This window comes from Emys orbicularis, chromosome 4, assembly GCF_028017835.1.
Source record: "Emys orbicularis isolate rEmyOrb1 chromosome 4, rEmyOrb1.hap1, whole genome shotgun sequence".
Classification (NCBI taxonomy): domain Eukaryota; kingdom Metazoa; phylum Chordata; order Testudines; family Emydidae; genus Emys; species Emys orbicularis.
In genome coordinates this window covers 152,775,751-152,794,193 of record NC_088686.1, presented here as the reverse complement: position 1 = coordinate 152,794,193, position 18,443 = coordinate 152,775,751, and the positions used below count along the sequence as shown (strand labels likewise).

Below are 18,443 nucleotides of genomic sequence, written 5' to 3'. Positions count from 1 at the left end.
TTTCAAATTCTCAACGAGTTCCTCCCTATTGTTAAAATCAAGTCTAGAACAGCTTCCCCCCTAGTAACTTTTTCAACCTTCTGAAATAAAAAGTTGTCTGCAATGCAGTCCAAGAACTTATTGGATAGTCTGTGCCCCGCTGTATTATTTCCCCAACATATATCTGTGTAAGCAGAGTCAGGATGAACTCTACCCTGACATCTGGTGGTGAATTATGGCGAGTGTGGAAAAGAACTCCAGGGGCTGATCTTGTTTGCATAGGCAAACCAACTCGCCTGGCATGGAACAACAGCAACTGAAAGTGGTTACTTTGGCTGGTGTGGTTACTTTTGGGGGCTCGTCCGGGATTCCCTGGGTCAGTACCCCTCGCAAGCACCTGTTGAGTGTTCCACTGCATTGGGAAACAATTGTGGTTATATTTTGAGGAAATGACTGTTTGTATAATGGCTAATATGTCAGGTTTGTTGGGCCCCGGCCCTGCAGCCTCTAGCTCAGGGGCCACAGCCTCAGCCAATGATTGGGCAAAAGCACTGGGGCAAATATTGGAAAAGGTTGTGCTGTCCCAGGCTATGTTAAACTCTTGTCGTGAGTTAAGATTATTTGCTGGGGCAGAGGAGTTTGAACCCTGGTTGGAGCATACCACTGAAATGCTGCAGGAGTGGGCCGTACCTGATGCAGAAAAGCCAAGATGTCTAATAGAGAGCCTTAGTGGCCCAGCATTAGATGTGATTCGCACCCTGAAGCTCATTGACCCTGGGGTCAGTGTGAAGGACTGCCTAGAGGCCCTTGATCATACCTTTGGGAGCGTAGAGGGCCCTGAAGACAGTTACTGTAAGTTCCTTAATTCCCGACAGCAAATTGGCGAGAAGATTTCAGCCTATATACAGAGGCTGGAGAGACTGCTTCAGAGAGCTGTCATGAGGGGAGCAGTGACTGCTGAACAGATGGATCAGACCAGACTGGCTCAAATTGTAAGAGGAGCTCAGTATCAGAACCCGATTCTACTCCATCTCCGGCTAAGAGAACGACGGGAACATCCCCCAAGTTATTCCCAGCTGATAAAGGAGGTCAGAGAAGAGGAAGAAAGGCAGGCTGCCAGCGAGTTTTGGGAAGCCCAAACATTGGAGCCAGCCGGCACAACACCACTGCAAACGGCCAGTGTACTGATGGTGAGCACCACAGAGGAACTTGCCCAACAAATGCAGGCCCTGACAGAACGGATAGCTGAACTGCAAAGCACCATTGACTGAGCTAAGACTTCCAGGAATAAGGCGCCTCTGACTGTGGCGATGGAGAAGTCAGCATTTAGAGCCACCATCCCACCTGGGCGAAGGGGGAAAGGACAATTCTTCTGCTACCGATGTGGTCAGGATGGACACAGTGCTGGCAAGTGCCATAATGAAGAAAACCCCTCCTTAGTGTATGGAAAGCTGAGGATCAGTTGGGAGAGATCCGGTAGCTGCCAGAGAGTCCGGGGACGGGGACCACCCAGGCCTGCAGGATTTGAAGATTCCCCCAGAAGCGACCGTCCAGCTGGGATCCCCGCAGGACTGATAGGGCCTCGAGCAGAGGTCATGGTGAAGATTGAAGGGGCGGAGTGTAAAGCCGTGCTTGACACTGGATCTCAAGTGACTATTATATTTCAGTCATTCTACCAACAGATGCTTAGGCACCTGCCTATACAGCCACTGACTGGCGTTGGTCTGTGTGGCCTCAGCATGGATGAATACCCCTACCAAGGGTATGTCATAGTGCACCTGGAATTCCCAGAGGAGGTTGCTGGGGTAAGAGAAGAGGTGGACACAGCTGCATTAATATGCCCTGACCCTAAAGGGACCTCTGATGTGTCTGTGCTGATAGGGACCAACTCCAGTCTCTTCAAGGTGCTCGCGGAACGTGTGGGGAAATAGAGGGGGGGGGCCTTTCTTTTTGATAGCCAGAGCTTTGAATCTGAAGGCCCCAAAATAAACCCTCCAACAGAGATCTGTTATGCTGATGGCCTTTGCACAGAGTAGGGCAGGCCTAAAACTTAAACTAGACTAAACTGCACAGTTTTCTGCCAAACTCGGTCAAGGGTCATGTCCAGAGGAGGGAATGGGAGAATAAACCCCCCCCCCTGCAGCAGTACTAATGAAATATGTTCATAACTGATTAAATATGATAACCGCAAGCTACGGAAATAATGTAAGAAGCTACGGAAATAACGTAAGATGCTTGTGATTTGTAAATTGTTTTGCAGAGAGTTAATCATCCTTGCTGCTATAACTATTTGCAATATTTTCCAAGTCCAGCTATCTGCAATTTAACCAATGATAGCTCTCCTTTAAGCTCCCCTGGAAACCCCTCCCCGTTAAGCCTTTGCTGAAATCCCCCGGAAAATGACATAGTCCAAGTCTTGAGAAATGTACCCAAGCTAGGGCCGAGCACCACCCCTGCGGAAACCACCAAGCGCCCTTCTACCCAAACAAACACCCACTCCTCGGAAATTAAGTCAGAGGGTAGGGAGGGGGGTGAGAAGATTGACCCCAACCCCTGCTTCCTAGCTCGTGATCAGCTCATGCTCAACCCTTGCCCAGCTTGTGATTTGTCCCCAAAGCTCGTGCTCAACCCTTGCTCAGCTTGTGATTTGCCCCCAATGATTTAATTCATGACATATTGTTTGTACCCTGCTTGTGGTTTAATGGAATAAAAGTAGCCTGTGAGCTCTTACTAGGGGTGCCAGTTTGAAAAACTGCACCCCAACGCGTTGGTATGTATTGCAATAAAGGCCTCAGGCTCTGAGTCTGTGAACTAAAATCACTGCGTGGGTGATTCTTTCCACGACAATTTGGGGGCTCGTCCGGGATCACTCGACGTCCCACCGGACCGGAGGACCATGGACCGCTCCCACACTGATCCCAGGCGCCAAGTAAGAGACCCTTGTCTCTATTTGGGATTCGGTAAGGAGCTGCCCATAGGCTCTAGGTTCAGGTGAGAACGCGCTGTGATCCGAACCTTTTAAGGTTAGACTCATTTGCCTGACGCCTGTTTGTTTTGTGTGTGTCCGTTCTGTAACTTGTCTGTTTAAATTCTTGCATCATGCTGCGCTCTCTCTATCATTGTTTCCTTAGGCTATAAGCTGGGGGGGGCGTAGGGGACTGTCTGTTTTGTGGTGTGTACATGAGGTCTTAGACCCAACGGTTTCCTTGGAACAGCCTCGGTGAAATTACTGGGACATCCGTCTGGCAGTTTTTAAACACTTTTAGAGTGCCAGCCCAGAATAAAAACAAGTTTCGGATGACAGGAGATTCTTCAGGCAGGAACAGAGGCTGAATAGGCTAGGTGATCTCTCTGGGATATAAAGGAAACCACCACTGACTCAAGAACTGAGTGGCCCGAGGACTAGAGGTAAACAACTGAGAGGGTTTCTAATCTTAATAAGAACAAGAAGTACGCCAAACTCCTATGCTTTGCCTTTTTAAGCTTTCTATATTGTTGCTTGCTTAGCTTTGTGGCCACATCCCTCTGGGCAGTGGTGATCTCAGAGGGAGGTGAGGGACCGGCTGCAGGAGCACCCCGGGAAAGTGGACCCCATAGTGAGTAGGGGCGTAATCCACCGAACCTGTAGGACGCGGGTGGACCCCTTAAGCGAGGTGGGATATAATCCCCTGAGTCGAGTAGAAGGGGGGCGGAATCCACTGCCTGGACTCTAACAGGAGTTAGGGCGTAATCCAGGAAGTCCCGGTGCAGCCGAAGGGGCCGGAGTAGCTCCCACTAGCAAGAGGCTGGTGGACCACACTAGCAATAGGCTGTGTGAACTGATGAGACCTGCGGCCCGGGGATTGACAGGACTCCCACTAGCAATAGGCTGGGGGCTGGAAAGGACTGTTATAGCAAAGATCCCGGTTTAGGTGTGGTGTGATTGTAGGTCGCAAGGTGACTCCGGGACCAGCTGCGGGCGGGGTAAGGGACCGTGAATCGGAGACCCCCGCTCTAGTAGGTCCCCACCCTTTTCTTACCCGTTAAGTGACAATTGTGTCCCTTCTCACTCGGAGAGTGGGGAGGCCCCAAGGAATCCGTCCGCGTACTCCTAGGTAGCAGAGTATCCCATCCCGTTCTCTTGAAGGCGGGCCGGTGCTCTCTGCTGGGGGAGGGGTGTACGGGGACCAAAGCTTTCCTAAACTTTTGTGTGATTGGCCTACGACCAAAACCCTTCCCCAAATCTTCCTCTGGAGCAAGGACTCGCGTATGGAGTGAGCTCCCTCCCCTTGCTGTGTTTGAAGGGGAGCCCCTGGAAATCGTTTGCCAAAACCTGGGGCAATCGGGCATCCTACCCCGTTCCCCTAAAGGGCGAATTGGTAACTCATTGCCGGACAGGGTGCATGCGAGGACCTTCCTTATAAATCCTCCCCAGTGGTGTGAATGTTGAAAGGGGTGAGGCTACACCCAGGTTTAAAAAGGAGCAAGAGGGAAGGATTGCTCTCCCCCGGAAGAGAGAGCAGAGCTTATTGCAGTGTTCTAATTTGTGTAATATAGATTTTAGTGTTGTTTAACTATTCTTCCAGCATGATAGCAAGTGTTTTAGTGTTGTTGTGTTGTTTAACCACTCTTTAAGTATAATAGTAATTGCTTTGTTAAATATTTAATCCTCTTCTACAAGGAGGGTTGGTAAAAACAGCCCACCCTCCCTGCTGAATTGATAGTAAAACAATGCCTGTGCCCATAAGAAAAAAGGATTGGGCCCAAACCGGCAGGCAACCGCAGTTTGAGGAAGTTAAGGGGGGGGGGGGTTGAGGGGTTAACTCTGTAGTTGCTGGTGGAAATTAAGTAATCGCAGGGTTGGCTTCTTGCTTTTTTCCTTTCATAATAGTAATTGCTTAAATAATGATGTGACGTTGTGCAGTCTATATGATTTTATAAAAACTTAATAATAAGTCAATATAATGTAACTGGAATAGTTTTAGGGAAAAAATATGGTAATAAGTGAATATAACGTGACTGGGATATGCTTTATGCAAAAGGTCTCTTGTAAGGTATCATTACAGAGTTTATAATCTACTGAGTATAGTCATCTGATTTGTACCACTCTTGTATCTAAAACTAGAAATATAAAATGTATCTCTCTATCAGTGTTATAGAGGGCAGACAATTTATGAGTTTGCCCTGCATGGGCTTGTGCAGGGTAAAACGGATTTATTTGGGTTTAGGCCCCATTGGGATTTGGGCATCTGAGTGCTAGAGACAAGCACACTACTGTGAGCTGTTTTCAGGTAAACTTGCAGCTTTGGGACAAGTGATTCAGACCCTGGGTCTGTGTTAGAGCAGACTGGAGTGTCTGGCTCAGCAAGACGGGGTGCTGGAGTCCTGAGCTGGCAGGGAAAACAGGAGCAGAAGTAGTCTTGGTACATTGGGTGGCAGCTCCCAAGGGGGGTTTCTGTAATCCAACCCATCACAAATGGCATAAGCGGTAAAACTATGAATAAATGTTAAAAAAAGAAATTCTTGGTTTCTTTGCAGCCATTCCTTTGGGAGTGTCTGTAAGGTAATCCAGGCAAAAGGATATTAATCAAATGATTAAGGTAAAATCATTTGACTATATAAAAAAAGTTAGTTAAATTTGTTAAGAAACGCTCCTGGTGTGTATAATTTTTTGTTTATAAGTTTAAGATGTTTTCTAGTGTTGTTTGATTTTGGTATTTAGCATTTGATCCTTAAAGTAACTTAATGCTTTACAAAATTTAAAGTGTTTAAAATAAAGACCAAAGTTGTGGCTGCAGCAAAATAGTCAAAGCCAAAAGAATGGAAAATTTTAAATCTGTTTTGGTAACAAATAGCAAGTAAAGGCTAATATCAACTAAAAAGCCACAAATAGAAATCTGGAAGTGTTGCTGGGTACACCTTGTACCCTGTACACCTTTGGCACTCCCTGGACGGTTGCGCCTCAGGTGCTCTGGCCCTATTTGCTCGCGTGCATCACCGGATGACTGTGCACCGTTGATTGCTGCAGTTAAGTAAAACTTTTCCTCTGTGGCCCAGCACTACTGCCAGTGACGTGATGATTGGGCAGACAGCACTTTTCCCTCTTTAAAAACTTTTTCTAGATATTTGAATTAATTTTATTCAAATGTTTACATGTTATAATTGTAAGTATGTGTTAGTCCCTCTTTAAGAACTCTTTCTAAATATTTGGATTAATTTGTTCAGGTGTTTGAGTGTTGCAGGCATTTGCCTTTTTTACGGGAAGATACATTACTATGTGTTAGTTTTGGTGGTGTGTTTTCTTATGGAGGAAGGGCAAATGCAGGATCTTGGACGGAGGTTTTGCAACAGTTTTGCATTGGTAAAATATGTCATGCGGGGGCTGTTATGGGGTTTTTGCTTAAGGAGTTTGTATCACAATCTGGCATATCTGAACTAATTATAAAAGAGCTATGTGCAGCTTCACAGATCCAGTATGTGTGCGGCTTCACAGATCCAGTATGTGTGCAGCTTCACAGATCCAGTATGTGTGCGGCTTCACAGATCCAGAATGTGTGCAGCTTCACAGATCCAGTATGTGTGCAGCTTCACAGATCCAGTATGTGTGCAGCTTCACAGATCCAGTATGGCCAAATGCCCTTTAAAGGCCACTCCCAATCAGAGGACCAGATTCAGCCCTCATAAAAAAATTTTACCAGGGCACCCAATGCAGCTACCAACAGTGCCCTGCTGGCCTAGCTCAAATAAACAGTCATTTAATAAATTACACAATAGTCAGATACTAACGAAATGTGTTAGGTCTTTTTATATACAGCAGTCCTGCCACTCGCTGAAACCTGGCACTGGGTTTGCATAAGGGTCCATCAGCAAAGAACTGCCCTCGCCCCATGCTGAGGGACTCTTGTCCGCTGACAAATCCATTAAGCCTTCGGACCTTGCTAAGAAAACAACTTCTCCACCTGAGGCCACAATAAAGCCTCCAACCAAGCAAGGTGATTGTGCTGGTAACCCCTCCCTTGCAGCCTCATTGCCGGACAGCTAAGTGAACTAAGACTACGAAATCTTAAAGAATAGCTTGCGGAAGCTAGCCAAAACTACCTGAAGATGAAACTTTTAATATTTCTCAGCCTCTCCTCCTTAACGAACTTGGGGTGGGGAGGGAAAAAGTAATCTTGGCCAATCAGTAGCCTCCAGTTTGGCCTGTGTCGTATTGCAGTGTATTCCGGCTCTATATGGTTGCCCATTGTTGTAGTCCCCGCTCCCCAGCTACTCCCCCTCATATCTTCTCCAATTCCCATACAAATCTGTCTGGCCGTAGCCTCAGGGAAATTCAAGTCTCGGAACAACAAATGTGGTATAGCACATCCTACCGATGGAATTGTTGTTTACAGTGGTGAATTGTGCTAAATGCTACTATAAGAACCACCACTTTCTCATTTCCCTCTCTGCTTTCCAAATAACTACCTAGTACCCTAATTGTTTTCAGAAAGCGGCCATTCAACTGGCCCAGCTTGTGCAGTGGGAAAGTTTTTATTGGGGAAAGGGAGGTGTAGTAGAAGGAATCTTACATGACCTAACTACAGTAGCCGCTATTTGAACAATAGACAAAGCCCAAAACCATAAAAAACGCCTGGAAAATTTGGAAAAAGCATCAGGCCTCCTTACTGAGGCAGGGTTAACTAAACACCCTTGCCTTAGCAGGAAAGAACACTGTCTGGGATTCAGCTTGTAGTCAAATGCAGGATTTCTTTAACGGTCCCTTAGAAAAAAAATGCAAACCAATGTTTTAAATCAGCGGTGGCCTAAAACCCTTACCACTACTGTGGGAGTGCCACCCAAGCTGTGGAAGTGGAGAAATACGTGAACATTGTCAAAATAAAACTGTGACTCTGTTGCATGTACCTTCCAAGCTTCGGAACCGGTAAATGGCACCTGGGCTCCAGTGCACTTACTTGTGCCAAAACCCTGGGCGAATTGTCTCTGGGACTGGGTTATCCACCGGCAGGTATGGGAAGTTAAACCACCCCATGAACCTAGCCATTTCATCACCACTCCCTCTGATGTAACGGAGCCAGCTCTGCTAGAGGGAAAAGGCCTCATCTCCCATTCCCCAGCCCCCCAGACAGCCAGTCTCCAGTCCTGGGTCTGGATCAGACACAGCAATGTGTCAATGGATATTTTACATTTTTACTGGCTGGGAGCTGAGTCCGAAATCACTTCTTTAAACCCCAGGCTTCCCTGTCCCCATAAGTAGCCATATTCCTGTGTCAGACCCACATGTGCGCATCCCATACCATATACATGTTCTAGCCCCTACAACCCACATGTGGATCTCGGCTTTTGCAGCAAGATCATTGTCGTCCTGGGAGTCCATGATATTACCAAACAGGAACAGAGCCGACAAGTGATCCCTGTGAGATGCCAGTACCCCCACCAGGATTATGACAAGAAGTCCCATAATAACGACATCATGCTGCTGGATGCTCCCCTCCCCCCCCGACGCCATCACTGCCCTGCTCCCCTCCCCCACCTCATGCCATCACTGCCCCTCCCCGACTTCCTTGCCCCTTTCCCTGCTTGGTGTCATCTCTACCCCTCCCCCTTCTGTCTGCCCCACCTCCCCACAGCCTCTTTCCCCTTTCTGCTTCCCAGAGCCCCTTTCCCATTCTCCCCTAAGCCCCCTGGCTCCGTTCACAGGGCCCCTTCCCCCCTCCTCAAACTCTTACTTGGGGCTCGCTGTGCCCTGCTTCCCCGATGCCTTCCCTGAGGGTCATGGGGGGAGGGCAGAGGCTGCGCTCACCCACAGACAGTGTCCCCCCTGCAGGTGGCGCGAGACCCAAGCGATTATTTCACCAACTTGTACACGACCTTCTACCGGGACGAGGGCGCCTGCCGGGCCCTGCTGGAGAACAGCCGCGCTGTGGACTGGGGCCAGGCCTTCCAGATACAGGGTGACCCCCTCCAGCCCCACTCTGTCCAGCACCTGCCACATGGGGGGCAGGACCGCTCCCCCTCCCACAGGCCAATAGTCCTGAGGAGCCTGCCTGGGCCCCTTACCCCCCCCCCCACAGGCCAATAGCCCCGAGGAGCCTGCCTGGGCCCCTCCCCCCCACGCGGCAATAGCCCCGAGGAGCTCACCTGGGCCCCTTCTCCATCCAGACCTGGGATCCTGAATGCGCCAAGCTTGGGAACCCCCGGTTGGGTCATGCCGGCTCACAGTAGCCCTTGGCCCCTCCCTGCTGCTCTCCCCTACCGGGCTGGGCCCCCCACGTCCATGGGCACCTTTCAGGGGCCCCTGCTGACAGCGCATGGCTGTCCCTGCAGGGCTGCAGGATGGGGTATACGAGACCATCAGGGACATCACCAGGGCCAGGGGGCTTGAGATGGAGACGTATCCGCACCGGCTGCTGTTGCACCCAGACCCACCTGCCATGCCCCAGTACCGGTAGGTGCCCCCGAGATATGGGATGTGTGAGAGAGAATGGGGCAATGTACACAACCAGCCTCTGCTAGCTGGAGGGGGGAGCGGGGCTGGGGGAAGGGAAGGACCCCGGGGTGCCAGGCCAGAGCCCTCCATTGTGCCCTAGATCTGGTGGCAATGAGTTCCCCAGGCTAACGGTGCTGGCAGAGTGAGGGCATCACCACGGCCCCACACACAGCCCCAGGCCTTGGGCACATGCTGCCAAGGATTTCCCATCCTGCTCCGGGGCAGGGCTGAGTCAGCCCTAGAGCTTCGCCAGGGGGCAGGGGCAGCCCAGCCTGGCCAAGGAACCTCCTTGGTCCCAGGATGGGGAGAGCAGGGGGAGGGGCAGCCTGTAACCCTTCAGTATCCTGGGACGGGCAGCCAGGGGTCCTTGACCCCAGAGCCGTCCCCTCTGAGGGGAGGGGGCTCCAAGCACAGAGTCCCCTGGTCCCTCCTTTCCTGTCAGTGGGTAGGTCTCCAGGCAGGGGGTTTGCTGCCCACTGAGCCCTGGTGCTTTCATCTCAGGGAGCTGAGCTTAGCCAAGGCCCATTGGCACCGATGACTCTGCTGGGGCTGGACTGGGCCTTGTCAGACAGCCCCTGTGCTGAGGCCACGGGAGTGTGTCGATCCCCTCCCCGCATGTGCCAGGGCCTGACTTGATCCCGTTCCCCCAGGGCTCCCCCTTCTCCCCCACGCCAGGTCTATCCTCTCTCAGCCTCCCCCCATTCTCCCTGTGCCAGGTCACTCCCCCTCCAGCCTCCCTCCCCTCCATGGGGGACACTGGGAGGAGCGATATGGGGGCTATAGCCACCCCAGAATTTGCCATAGCCTCCCCTCCCAGTGCAAAGGCCCAACGTTACGCAGCAGTAAGGATGGCAATGCCATACCATGCCACCCGTCGGTCTCGGCTGCTTCTGACGATGGCGCTACCTTCCGAGCTGGGTGGCACACCCCTCCCCCTCAGGATACATTCCATGCCCCCCAGTTTGAGATTCGGCAACCCCCCATCCCCTCCATTTTTCTGTCCAGCCCATCTCAGCCCCACAACTGGGAAGAGGATGGCATCACTGGACACTGCTCCTCTCTTATGCCATGTCATACCAGCTCAAATTCTGCTCCCCGGGCTCATTCCCTTGTACCCCCAGCTCACTGCACCCCACGCCCCAAGCTGGGTCAATATCCCCCTATGTTCACACCTCCCATGTTTGGTTGCTCCCCGCTCCCCTCCCCTAGACTTACCCCTTCTCCTGCTGGTTCTATTCCCCCTGCCCCCCACATGCTGACATCCTCCCCTTGCCAGGTGAACCCCCTCTGTGCTCACCCCACCCCGTCCTGTGTCTCTCTCCCCCCTGCCCTGTCTTGCAGGCCTGACAAGGGGCTCAGGCTGGCCCCCGTGTCCCCCGCCCACGCCATGCTGCTCAGAGACACCTGGAACTTTGGGGGGAACAGCCGGAGCCTGCGCTACCTGTGCCTCCTGATCCGCCACTTCCCCAACGCCTGCCTGCTGGCCCCTGAGGGGACCCCCATCTCCTGGTCCCTCACCGACCAGCTGGCTGCCCTGACACACGGTTACACCCTCCCGGAGCATCGCGGCCAGCACCACATGAAGCTCGTGGTGGGGATGCTGGCGGCACAGTTGCATGCCCGCGGCTTCCCTGTATACACCCGAGTGCTGCCCCACAACGAGCCTTCACTGCACACCCTGCAACGCCTCGGCTTCCACATCCTGCCTGGGGTGTTCTCCCGGCTGGTGGTGAGGCCTGGGTTCACCCAGTCCCAGCCAGCGAGTGCCCGGGACTCGGCCCAGGACCCTGCGCCAAGCTCTGGGGAACGGCGACACGCCCAATAGCACATAGCATGGGGGAAGAGGAGAGGAGGAGAAGGGGACACGGCCTAGGGCCCTGCACCCAGCTCTGGGGGACAGCCACGCTCCAGCAGTACATAGCCCTGGGGGAGGGGAGGAGATGGGGACACAGCCCAGCCATGACCAGGGACCTGCCCCCCCCGAAAAGGATACACATTGACCAGCCACCAAGGGAGCTCAGCTGTCAGCCCTTGGGAAGCCGGGGCCTAGTAGAGGAGATTATCTCATGCTCCATTATCCCCTGGAGCAGGGCAGAGGCTCAGTAGGGGGCGCTCTCCCCGGCAGTCAGTGCTGGCCCCAAAGAGAGCAGGGTGAGGGCTCAGCAGGGGGCGCTCTCTGCTCACAGTCCTGCCCCCGTGCCCTGTGCTGTGGGCTCAGCAGGGGGCGCTCTCCCGCTCCCTTCCCCAGGCAGTTTGTTGCTCGGCTGGGGCTGTGGTGGTGGGGGGTCCCCTTTCCAGGAGCTGCACCTGGTCTTGCCAGAGCTTTGGTGCAAGCTCCCTTGGGCTCCAACCACATGTCCCAGCTGTGGCCCACCCCTTACCTCCCCTGTGGTGATAGGGGACAGGTGCTGGCCTTGCACGGCTGCTCCAGGGTCAGCAGGCAGCTGGAAAGCCAGTCCAGGGCTTGTGTTGATGATGGTGCACTACACGTGGGAGGGGAGTGGCCATAGGACACCATCGTAGAGCCCTGCTGTGCCGGAACACAGAAAGGAGCATGCGCTCTTCTCCCTTCCCCCCAGAATGGACGTCCTCGGCCCTGGGCAGGTGACTTGGGACTGACTTGCCCCCTGCCAGGCTCAGTGCACAGGCTGCTCCTCCCCGTGTAGCTGGGCCCAGGTGCAGAGCCAGTGAGCCATTGGGTTGGGGGAGAGGACCCCCCACACGCAGCAGACATGGCAGGTTCTCCTCCCCCTTGCTGGTAGGTCAGTAGCAGTGTGGAGAGGGGGTGGGGCACTCTGGCTCCTTGCAGGCCCCAGGGACATGCATCAGGGGGTGGGACAAAGAGTGAATTTTCTGTAATAGTTTTGATGCCTGTGTGCCTCAGTTTCCCACTGTACTATTCATGTCTGCCCAGTGGGTGCCAAAGAGTTAAAAAGCCTCTCCTGGGGCAGAGCAGGGACAGGAGGGGGAGTGTCACATGGCTGGGGGTCAGGAATTGGGCGTTCAGGATCAAAACCAACCCAGATCAACGGAGGCTCCACAAAGAAGAGGAGCTGGCGTTTGGTGGGACTCAGGAGCTCCCAGCTAGGACTGAAAGAGATGGAGAGACAGGATCCATGTTTGGCTCTTCAGCAGCTTGACTGGGTGGGGCCCTGGCCTGTGTCTTCACCTTCACTTCTCTCTGCTGCCCCAGGGACCTCCCAGGCCGGGTTCCCGGGGACCAATAAACCGTGTGCTGTGTGGAAAAGGCTTTGGGATGTCACTGCAAACACTGGCTGGGGACACTGGTCCCCAAAGAGCAGCCAGGTCTCTCCAGGGGTCTGGCTCAGTGGGACGTGGTGAAGCAGGAGGGCTGGAGCCGTGTGCTCGGCCCTGGAGGAAGAGAGACCCCTTGGGGGGCTGGCACGTCACAGGGTTCCTCGAAGGAGTGGTTTAAAAGCTGGGGCTTAGCACTGATCCTGGGGAGCCACGACCGGGAGCAGCGCTGTGGGTCCCAGCCGGGGGCACCCGGCCAGTGTGGGGTGTCTCCTTCACAGCCAGAACCGACAGCAGAGAAGGGGGGGCACATCTGCAGGCAGACCCGGGGTAGAGCCAGCCCTGCCCCCAGCCAGGGCACAGTCCCACCAGGGCACAGCACCCTCCCCGCCGGCCAGAGAACTGGCCCCCCAGAGCAGTGCCCCCACCCCCAGCCGGCCGGCCTGCGTTGCCCCATAACTTTGACTCTCAGACTTGCACACAGTCTCCGTTTCCCAAGATTGAATCATTATTTTAAAAACTGTATAGAAATCACCACTCTCCCATCATTCCGTGCATCTGGCCCAGCCTCTGGCCCGGCCCCGGGCCCCTCGCCCAGCTCCGGCCTCAGCGGAACCGCTTCTCCTCCCACACGTACAGCTTCCCCGCAGGCACCTTCCGGAAAAACAGGCTCTTGCCTCGGCTCATGTTCCCCTGCACGGAGAGGAGAGGAGACGGCTTTCAGGGTGCCCTGCCCTGCCCTACCCTGCCCTGGGCAGCTTCCCTCTGCCTGTCACCCAGGCCCCAGTCTGCCTAGCCCTTCCGCACCACCAGCCTCCTACCCACACACAGGGCCAGCGCTTCCCAGCCCTTTTATAACCCCCACCCTGAGATGAGTGCCAGGCACGACTGCCCCACACACGGCGTCGCTGCGCTATGGGGCTGGGGCGAGGCTGGCATGTTACTCATAAGAACATAAGAATGGCCGTACTGGGTCAGACCAAAGGTCCATCTAGCCCAGTATCCTGTCTACCGACAGTGGCCAATGCCAGGTGCCCCAGAGGGAGTGAACCTAACAGGTAATGATCAAGTGATCTCTCTCCTGCCATCCATCTCCACCCTCTGACAAACAGAGTCTAGGCACACCATTCCTTACCCATCCTGGCCAATAGCCATTAATGGACTTAACCTCCATGAACTTATCCAGTTCTCTTTTAAACCCTTTTCTAGTGCCTGTATATCTTTTTTGAGATGGGGAGACCACATCAGTATGCAGTATTCAAGATGTGGACGTACCATCGATTTATATAAGGGCAATAATATATTCTCCGTCTTATTCTCTTTTTAATGATTCCTAACATCCTGTTTGCTTTTTTGACCACCTCCTTGAGCAGCTGGCTCCAGCAGTCTAACCAAGAGGAGTAGTTGGGTGCGTAGGGGGGGAGGCCACCAGCCAGCCTGCAAGAGAGGAGAGGGGGGAGGAAGTAGCAGTGAGCCGGCCACCGTAGCCTGTTCCCAGAACCTCCCTGGCCTCCCCAGCACCACTTCCTGTCTGAGCCCTTCTGGGCTACGTCGCTTTAACGGGCCTGAGCCAGGCAGCTCAGTCAGGTCCCAGGATCCCCAGCTGCCCCCTGTCCTTTCCCCCATGGCAAGAGCTTCCTGCCCCTACCCCCAACACTACAGCGGGGCAGTCGGGCACCAGGGGAGCAGCCTTTCTCCTGGGGACAGAGCTGATGCTCCCTAGTAAGATGGCCAAGGGCAATACTCCCGAGGGGGTGGGGAGGGCTGATTAAGGAGGGCAGAACTCCCCCCCCCACCCCACTAAGTCCCAGCTGTACCTCAGGGCGGGCAGGGACCGGCTGTCACACCCGAACAGGCCCGGGTCTATTCTGGGAGGCTGCAACCTGTGATTTTGCTCCTGCCAAGCGTGACATGGGACGGGAGGCACTGCAGGGCCAGGGAGCCCAAGAGGCTGCCAAGCGTCTGGGGAAGAGGGGAGCCACAGGAGCCTGCGCGAGGGGCAGGGGGCGAGCTGCGAGCACAGCCAGGACTAGCTCCATGTCAGGCTGGGAGGGGGGACAGATGGGGCCGGAGCCCAGGATCGCGGCTCTGCCAGCTGCAGCAGGGAGGGGATGATCTGTCCCCCCCATCCCACCCTGCCGCCCAGTCGCTAGCCCCAGAGGTGTTTCACCGGGGGTGACTGCGGGTGGGGGGTGATTTGTTCCCAGCGCCAGCCCCAGCAGGGCTGCAGCTACCCTGGGGGACGGTGCCTCTCCCTGGCTCGGCTCCTTTCCCTTCCCAGACCCGTGTATGCGGCGATATCCCAGTCTGACCGTGGCCACATGGGGGCTTTTGCCACTTTCACTCACCGCTCCAGCTTAGCTTCCCTGTGTAGACGAGCCCTGGGGGACGGGCTCTAGCCCAAAGCAGGTTCAGCACCCCTCAACTCTGGCTAACCGTGCTCTCCCTCAAACGGTCCAGTCCCTCTTTGAACCCCCCTCAGCTCCCTCCTGTGGCAGTGAGTTCCACAGGCCCCTCACACATTGGGGGAAAAGCCACCTCCTTTTATCTGAATGTGCCAGCCTTCAGTGTCCCCGGCCGCCCACCCGGTGCCATGTCTGGGCACGGCAGAGCGCTCTCGCCTGCCGGTGCCAGCTGTTCACATTCCACATCAGCAGCCAATGACAGCAGCTCCGCTCCCCCTCTGAAGGGTTTCTACCTAACCCCTTAGAGGCCGGAACATCGTCATCCCAGAGCAAACCCTATAGGATGTGGGGGGGAGATGCTGCATCTCCCTGCTTCCTGAACAGGAGCCGCTGCATCCCCTGCTCCTCAGAGGTGAGGCAGACGCCCTTGCGTTGCAGGGGGAGGCTGCAGCTGGCTCGGGACGGCGTGCGGGGCACTCACCCACAGTTGGAGACGAACACAAAGAGGTACGTCAGCATACTGGCAAAGAACTGCAGGCACGAGAGATGGGCCACAGTTAGCAGGGCGGGGCGCTGGCTCCGCAGCCCCGCACGGAGCCCCCCAGCCGCAGGAGCACAAGGAATGGAGAGGGAGGGTGTCTCAGCGAGGCCCTGCCCAGAGAGGGATCTCACTGGCACTCACTGACTTTCTCCTGGGCAAGGAGGTCTTTGTCCTTCCCTTCCCAGGTCACCAGAGAGACCAGGCTCAGGACAGATACGGGCTGGATGGGTAGGGCAGTGGGCACAACATGCCCAAGGGGAGGGGGCCAGCTGGGCAGAGCACCAGGGGCGGGGCGGGGCCAGGCCAAGGTGCACGAGAGGGTGGAGAGCTCACCCACCATGCAGCACCAGCTAGTGATTTAGACTCATGTAAGCGCACCAACCTCACACCCCATGGTTCCCTCAAACTGGCCACTCCCATCCCAGAGCAGTTCTGTGGGGCTACCCCCCCCCCAGACCTGAGAGGAGAGTAGGGGTTACACACGCACTCCATTGCTCTCTGTTCATGCGAGAAGAACCAGGGAAGTAAGTGAGTAAAAAAAGAAGCCCTCTAACAACCTTGTTTGTACAGGTGTATTCTTATCACTTAGCTAGTTATAGAGGAACAAAACAAGAATCAAAATCACAGTCTGCCTGTGTCTGGGCCTTCTCTCACCATGACAGTCTGAGGCCCTGTTCTTAGGCTAAGGCCTTTGGCTAAACAGCAAAGGCAGCCATAAGCTGGGAAGCAAACGGTCACGTCCTCACCAGTCACACTGAAATAAGGCAGTTTTGGGCTGTTAAAAAGGTGATCCAATTTTTCACCTCCAGAGAAAGGGAAGAGCCCAGAAGATTTAAAAAACACTTAGTTTGAAAGCATCCTGTCTGACAAGAACTCATCAATAGCTGGGGTGTGAAATCCTCATTTCTGTGTTGTTCTATCACTTCCCTATTATTTGTCTGTGTAATCTCTGTTTGGTTTTGTGATTGTTTCTGTCTTCTGTATAATTAATTTTGTTGGGTGTAAACCAATTAAGGTGGTGGGATATAACTGGTGTGACAGACCCAGACCAGTGGGGTACAGGAGTCTGGTAGAGGGCAAATATACTGGTCACTGGATGAGTAGTTTTCTGTTCCCTGAGTGACCAGAGAAGGGGCTGCACTAGAGTAATCAGGAACCTGCTAGAACCGGTTAAGGCAGGCAGGCTAATTAGGACACCTGGAGCCAATTAAGAAGAAGCTTCTAGAATCAATTAAGGCAGGCTAATCAGGGCACCTGGGTTTTAAAAGGAGCTCACTCCAGTTTGTGGTGCGAGTGTGAGGAGCTGGGAGCAAGAGGCGCAAGGAGCTGAGAGTGAGAGGGTGTGCTGCTGGAGGACTGAAGAGCACAAGCGTTATCAGACACCAGGAGGAAGGTCCTGTGGTAAGACTAAGGAAGGTGTTTGGAGGAGGCCATGGGGAAGTAGCCCAGGGAGTTGTAGCTGTCATGCAGCTGTTACAGGAGGCACTTTAGACAGCTGCTGTCCACAGGGCCCTGGGCTGGAACCCGGAGTAGAGGGTGGGCCCGGGTTCCCCCCGAAACCTCCCAATTGACCTGGACTGTGGGTTCTTCCAGAGGGGAAGGTCTCTGGGCTGTTCCCCAACCCACATGGTGAATCTCTGAGGCAAGAAAATCTGCCAATAAGCGCAGGACCCACCAAGATAGAGGAGGAACTTTGTCACATTGGTTAAATAATCATGTTACAATATGTTAAAATTGGTCAGTTAAATTTCATTAAAATAATTGGTTACGGTATGGCTAAGCAGAACTCAAGTTTTTATATTCTGCAGTCAATCAGGAAGTAAGGGGGGGATAGAAACAGAGAATGGGGGGGAATTGGAATAATGTTTTGCTAAGGGAGGGAATGGGAATAGGGAATGGGAACAGGGCCACAGGCAAGGCTCTGTGGCGTCAGAGCTGGGAAGGGGGACACTGAGAAAAAAATTAAAATCATTTCTAGCTAAAAGTTCACCCCAATAAACATTGAATTGTTTGCACCTTCAGACTTCGGGTATTATTGCTCTCTGTTCATGCGAGAAGAACCAGGGAAGTAAGTGAGTAAAAAAAGAAGCCCTCTAACAACCTTGTTTGTACAGTTCAGAGAGGCAGCAGAATCCTGCATGGTGCCCGTCCCTGCCTGGTGACAGCTCCTGCATGGTGCCGGTCCCTGCCTGGTGACAGCTCCTCTATGGCCCAAGGTTGGGAGGGGTGGTACAAGCCCAGCCCCTAATAAGCAAAGCCACATCCTAGTTCCCTGAGCAGCCAAATGCTGCAGCACCCATGGCCCCGGGTCTCCCACTCCTTGGTCATGTATCGGGGGCTGACAGTGGAAACTGTAATAGTTTAATGAACTGTGTGCATGACTCGGTACTTACAACTTTGGTGCCGCTCCCCAGTGGCTGCAGAAGGGTTCAAATGCTGCTCCTGGGGCAGAGCAGGAGACATGAGCTGTGTGTGTCACGGACCGGTCTGGGGAGGTGTGCATGGGCGTTACCAGACTGGCGGAAACTGACCCACATCAATGGAGGAGCCGAGAGGACAATGGGAACCCCAAGGACTGACCAATCAAGACGAAGCGGAAGCACCAGCAGGCTGACCGTGTGAACCCAGCATGTATTTGCTGGGGGAGGACAACGGACCGAGAGGTGACAAGAGGGGTGATAAGACCGTGGCTCACAGAGACACAGCAGCTCTGCTCTGGGACTGACAGATGGACACAGCAGCTCGGCTGGGTGGACCCCTCACACCGGGGGGACTGAATGCTGGCCGAGCCCCTGTC

At 54.0% G+C, this 18,443-nt stretch overlaps 1 protein-coding gene across 1 annotated transcript; it reads left to right on the top strand.

Annotated features, from left to right (window-relative positions):
* Positions 1–2,875: 2,875 nt before the first annotated feature.
* Positions 2,876–11,270, top strand: LOC135877928 (glycine N-acyltransferase-like protein 3). Its single transcript, XM_065403450.1, has 4 exons — positions 2,876–2,908; positions 8,783–8,909; positions 9,283–9,403; positions 10,787–11,270. Exons 1-4 carry the CDS (start codon positions 2,876–2,878, stop codon positions 11,268–11,270), a joined length of 765 nt encoding a protein of 254 aa, XP_065259522.1.
* The last annotated feature ends 7,173 nt before the right edge of the window (positions 11,271–18,443 follow it).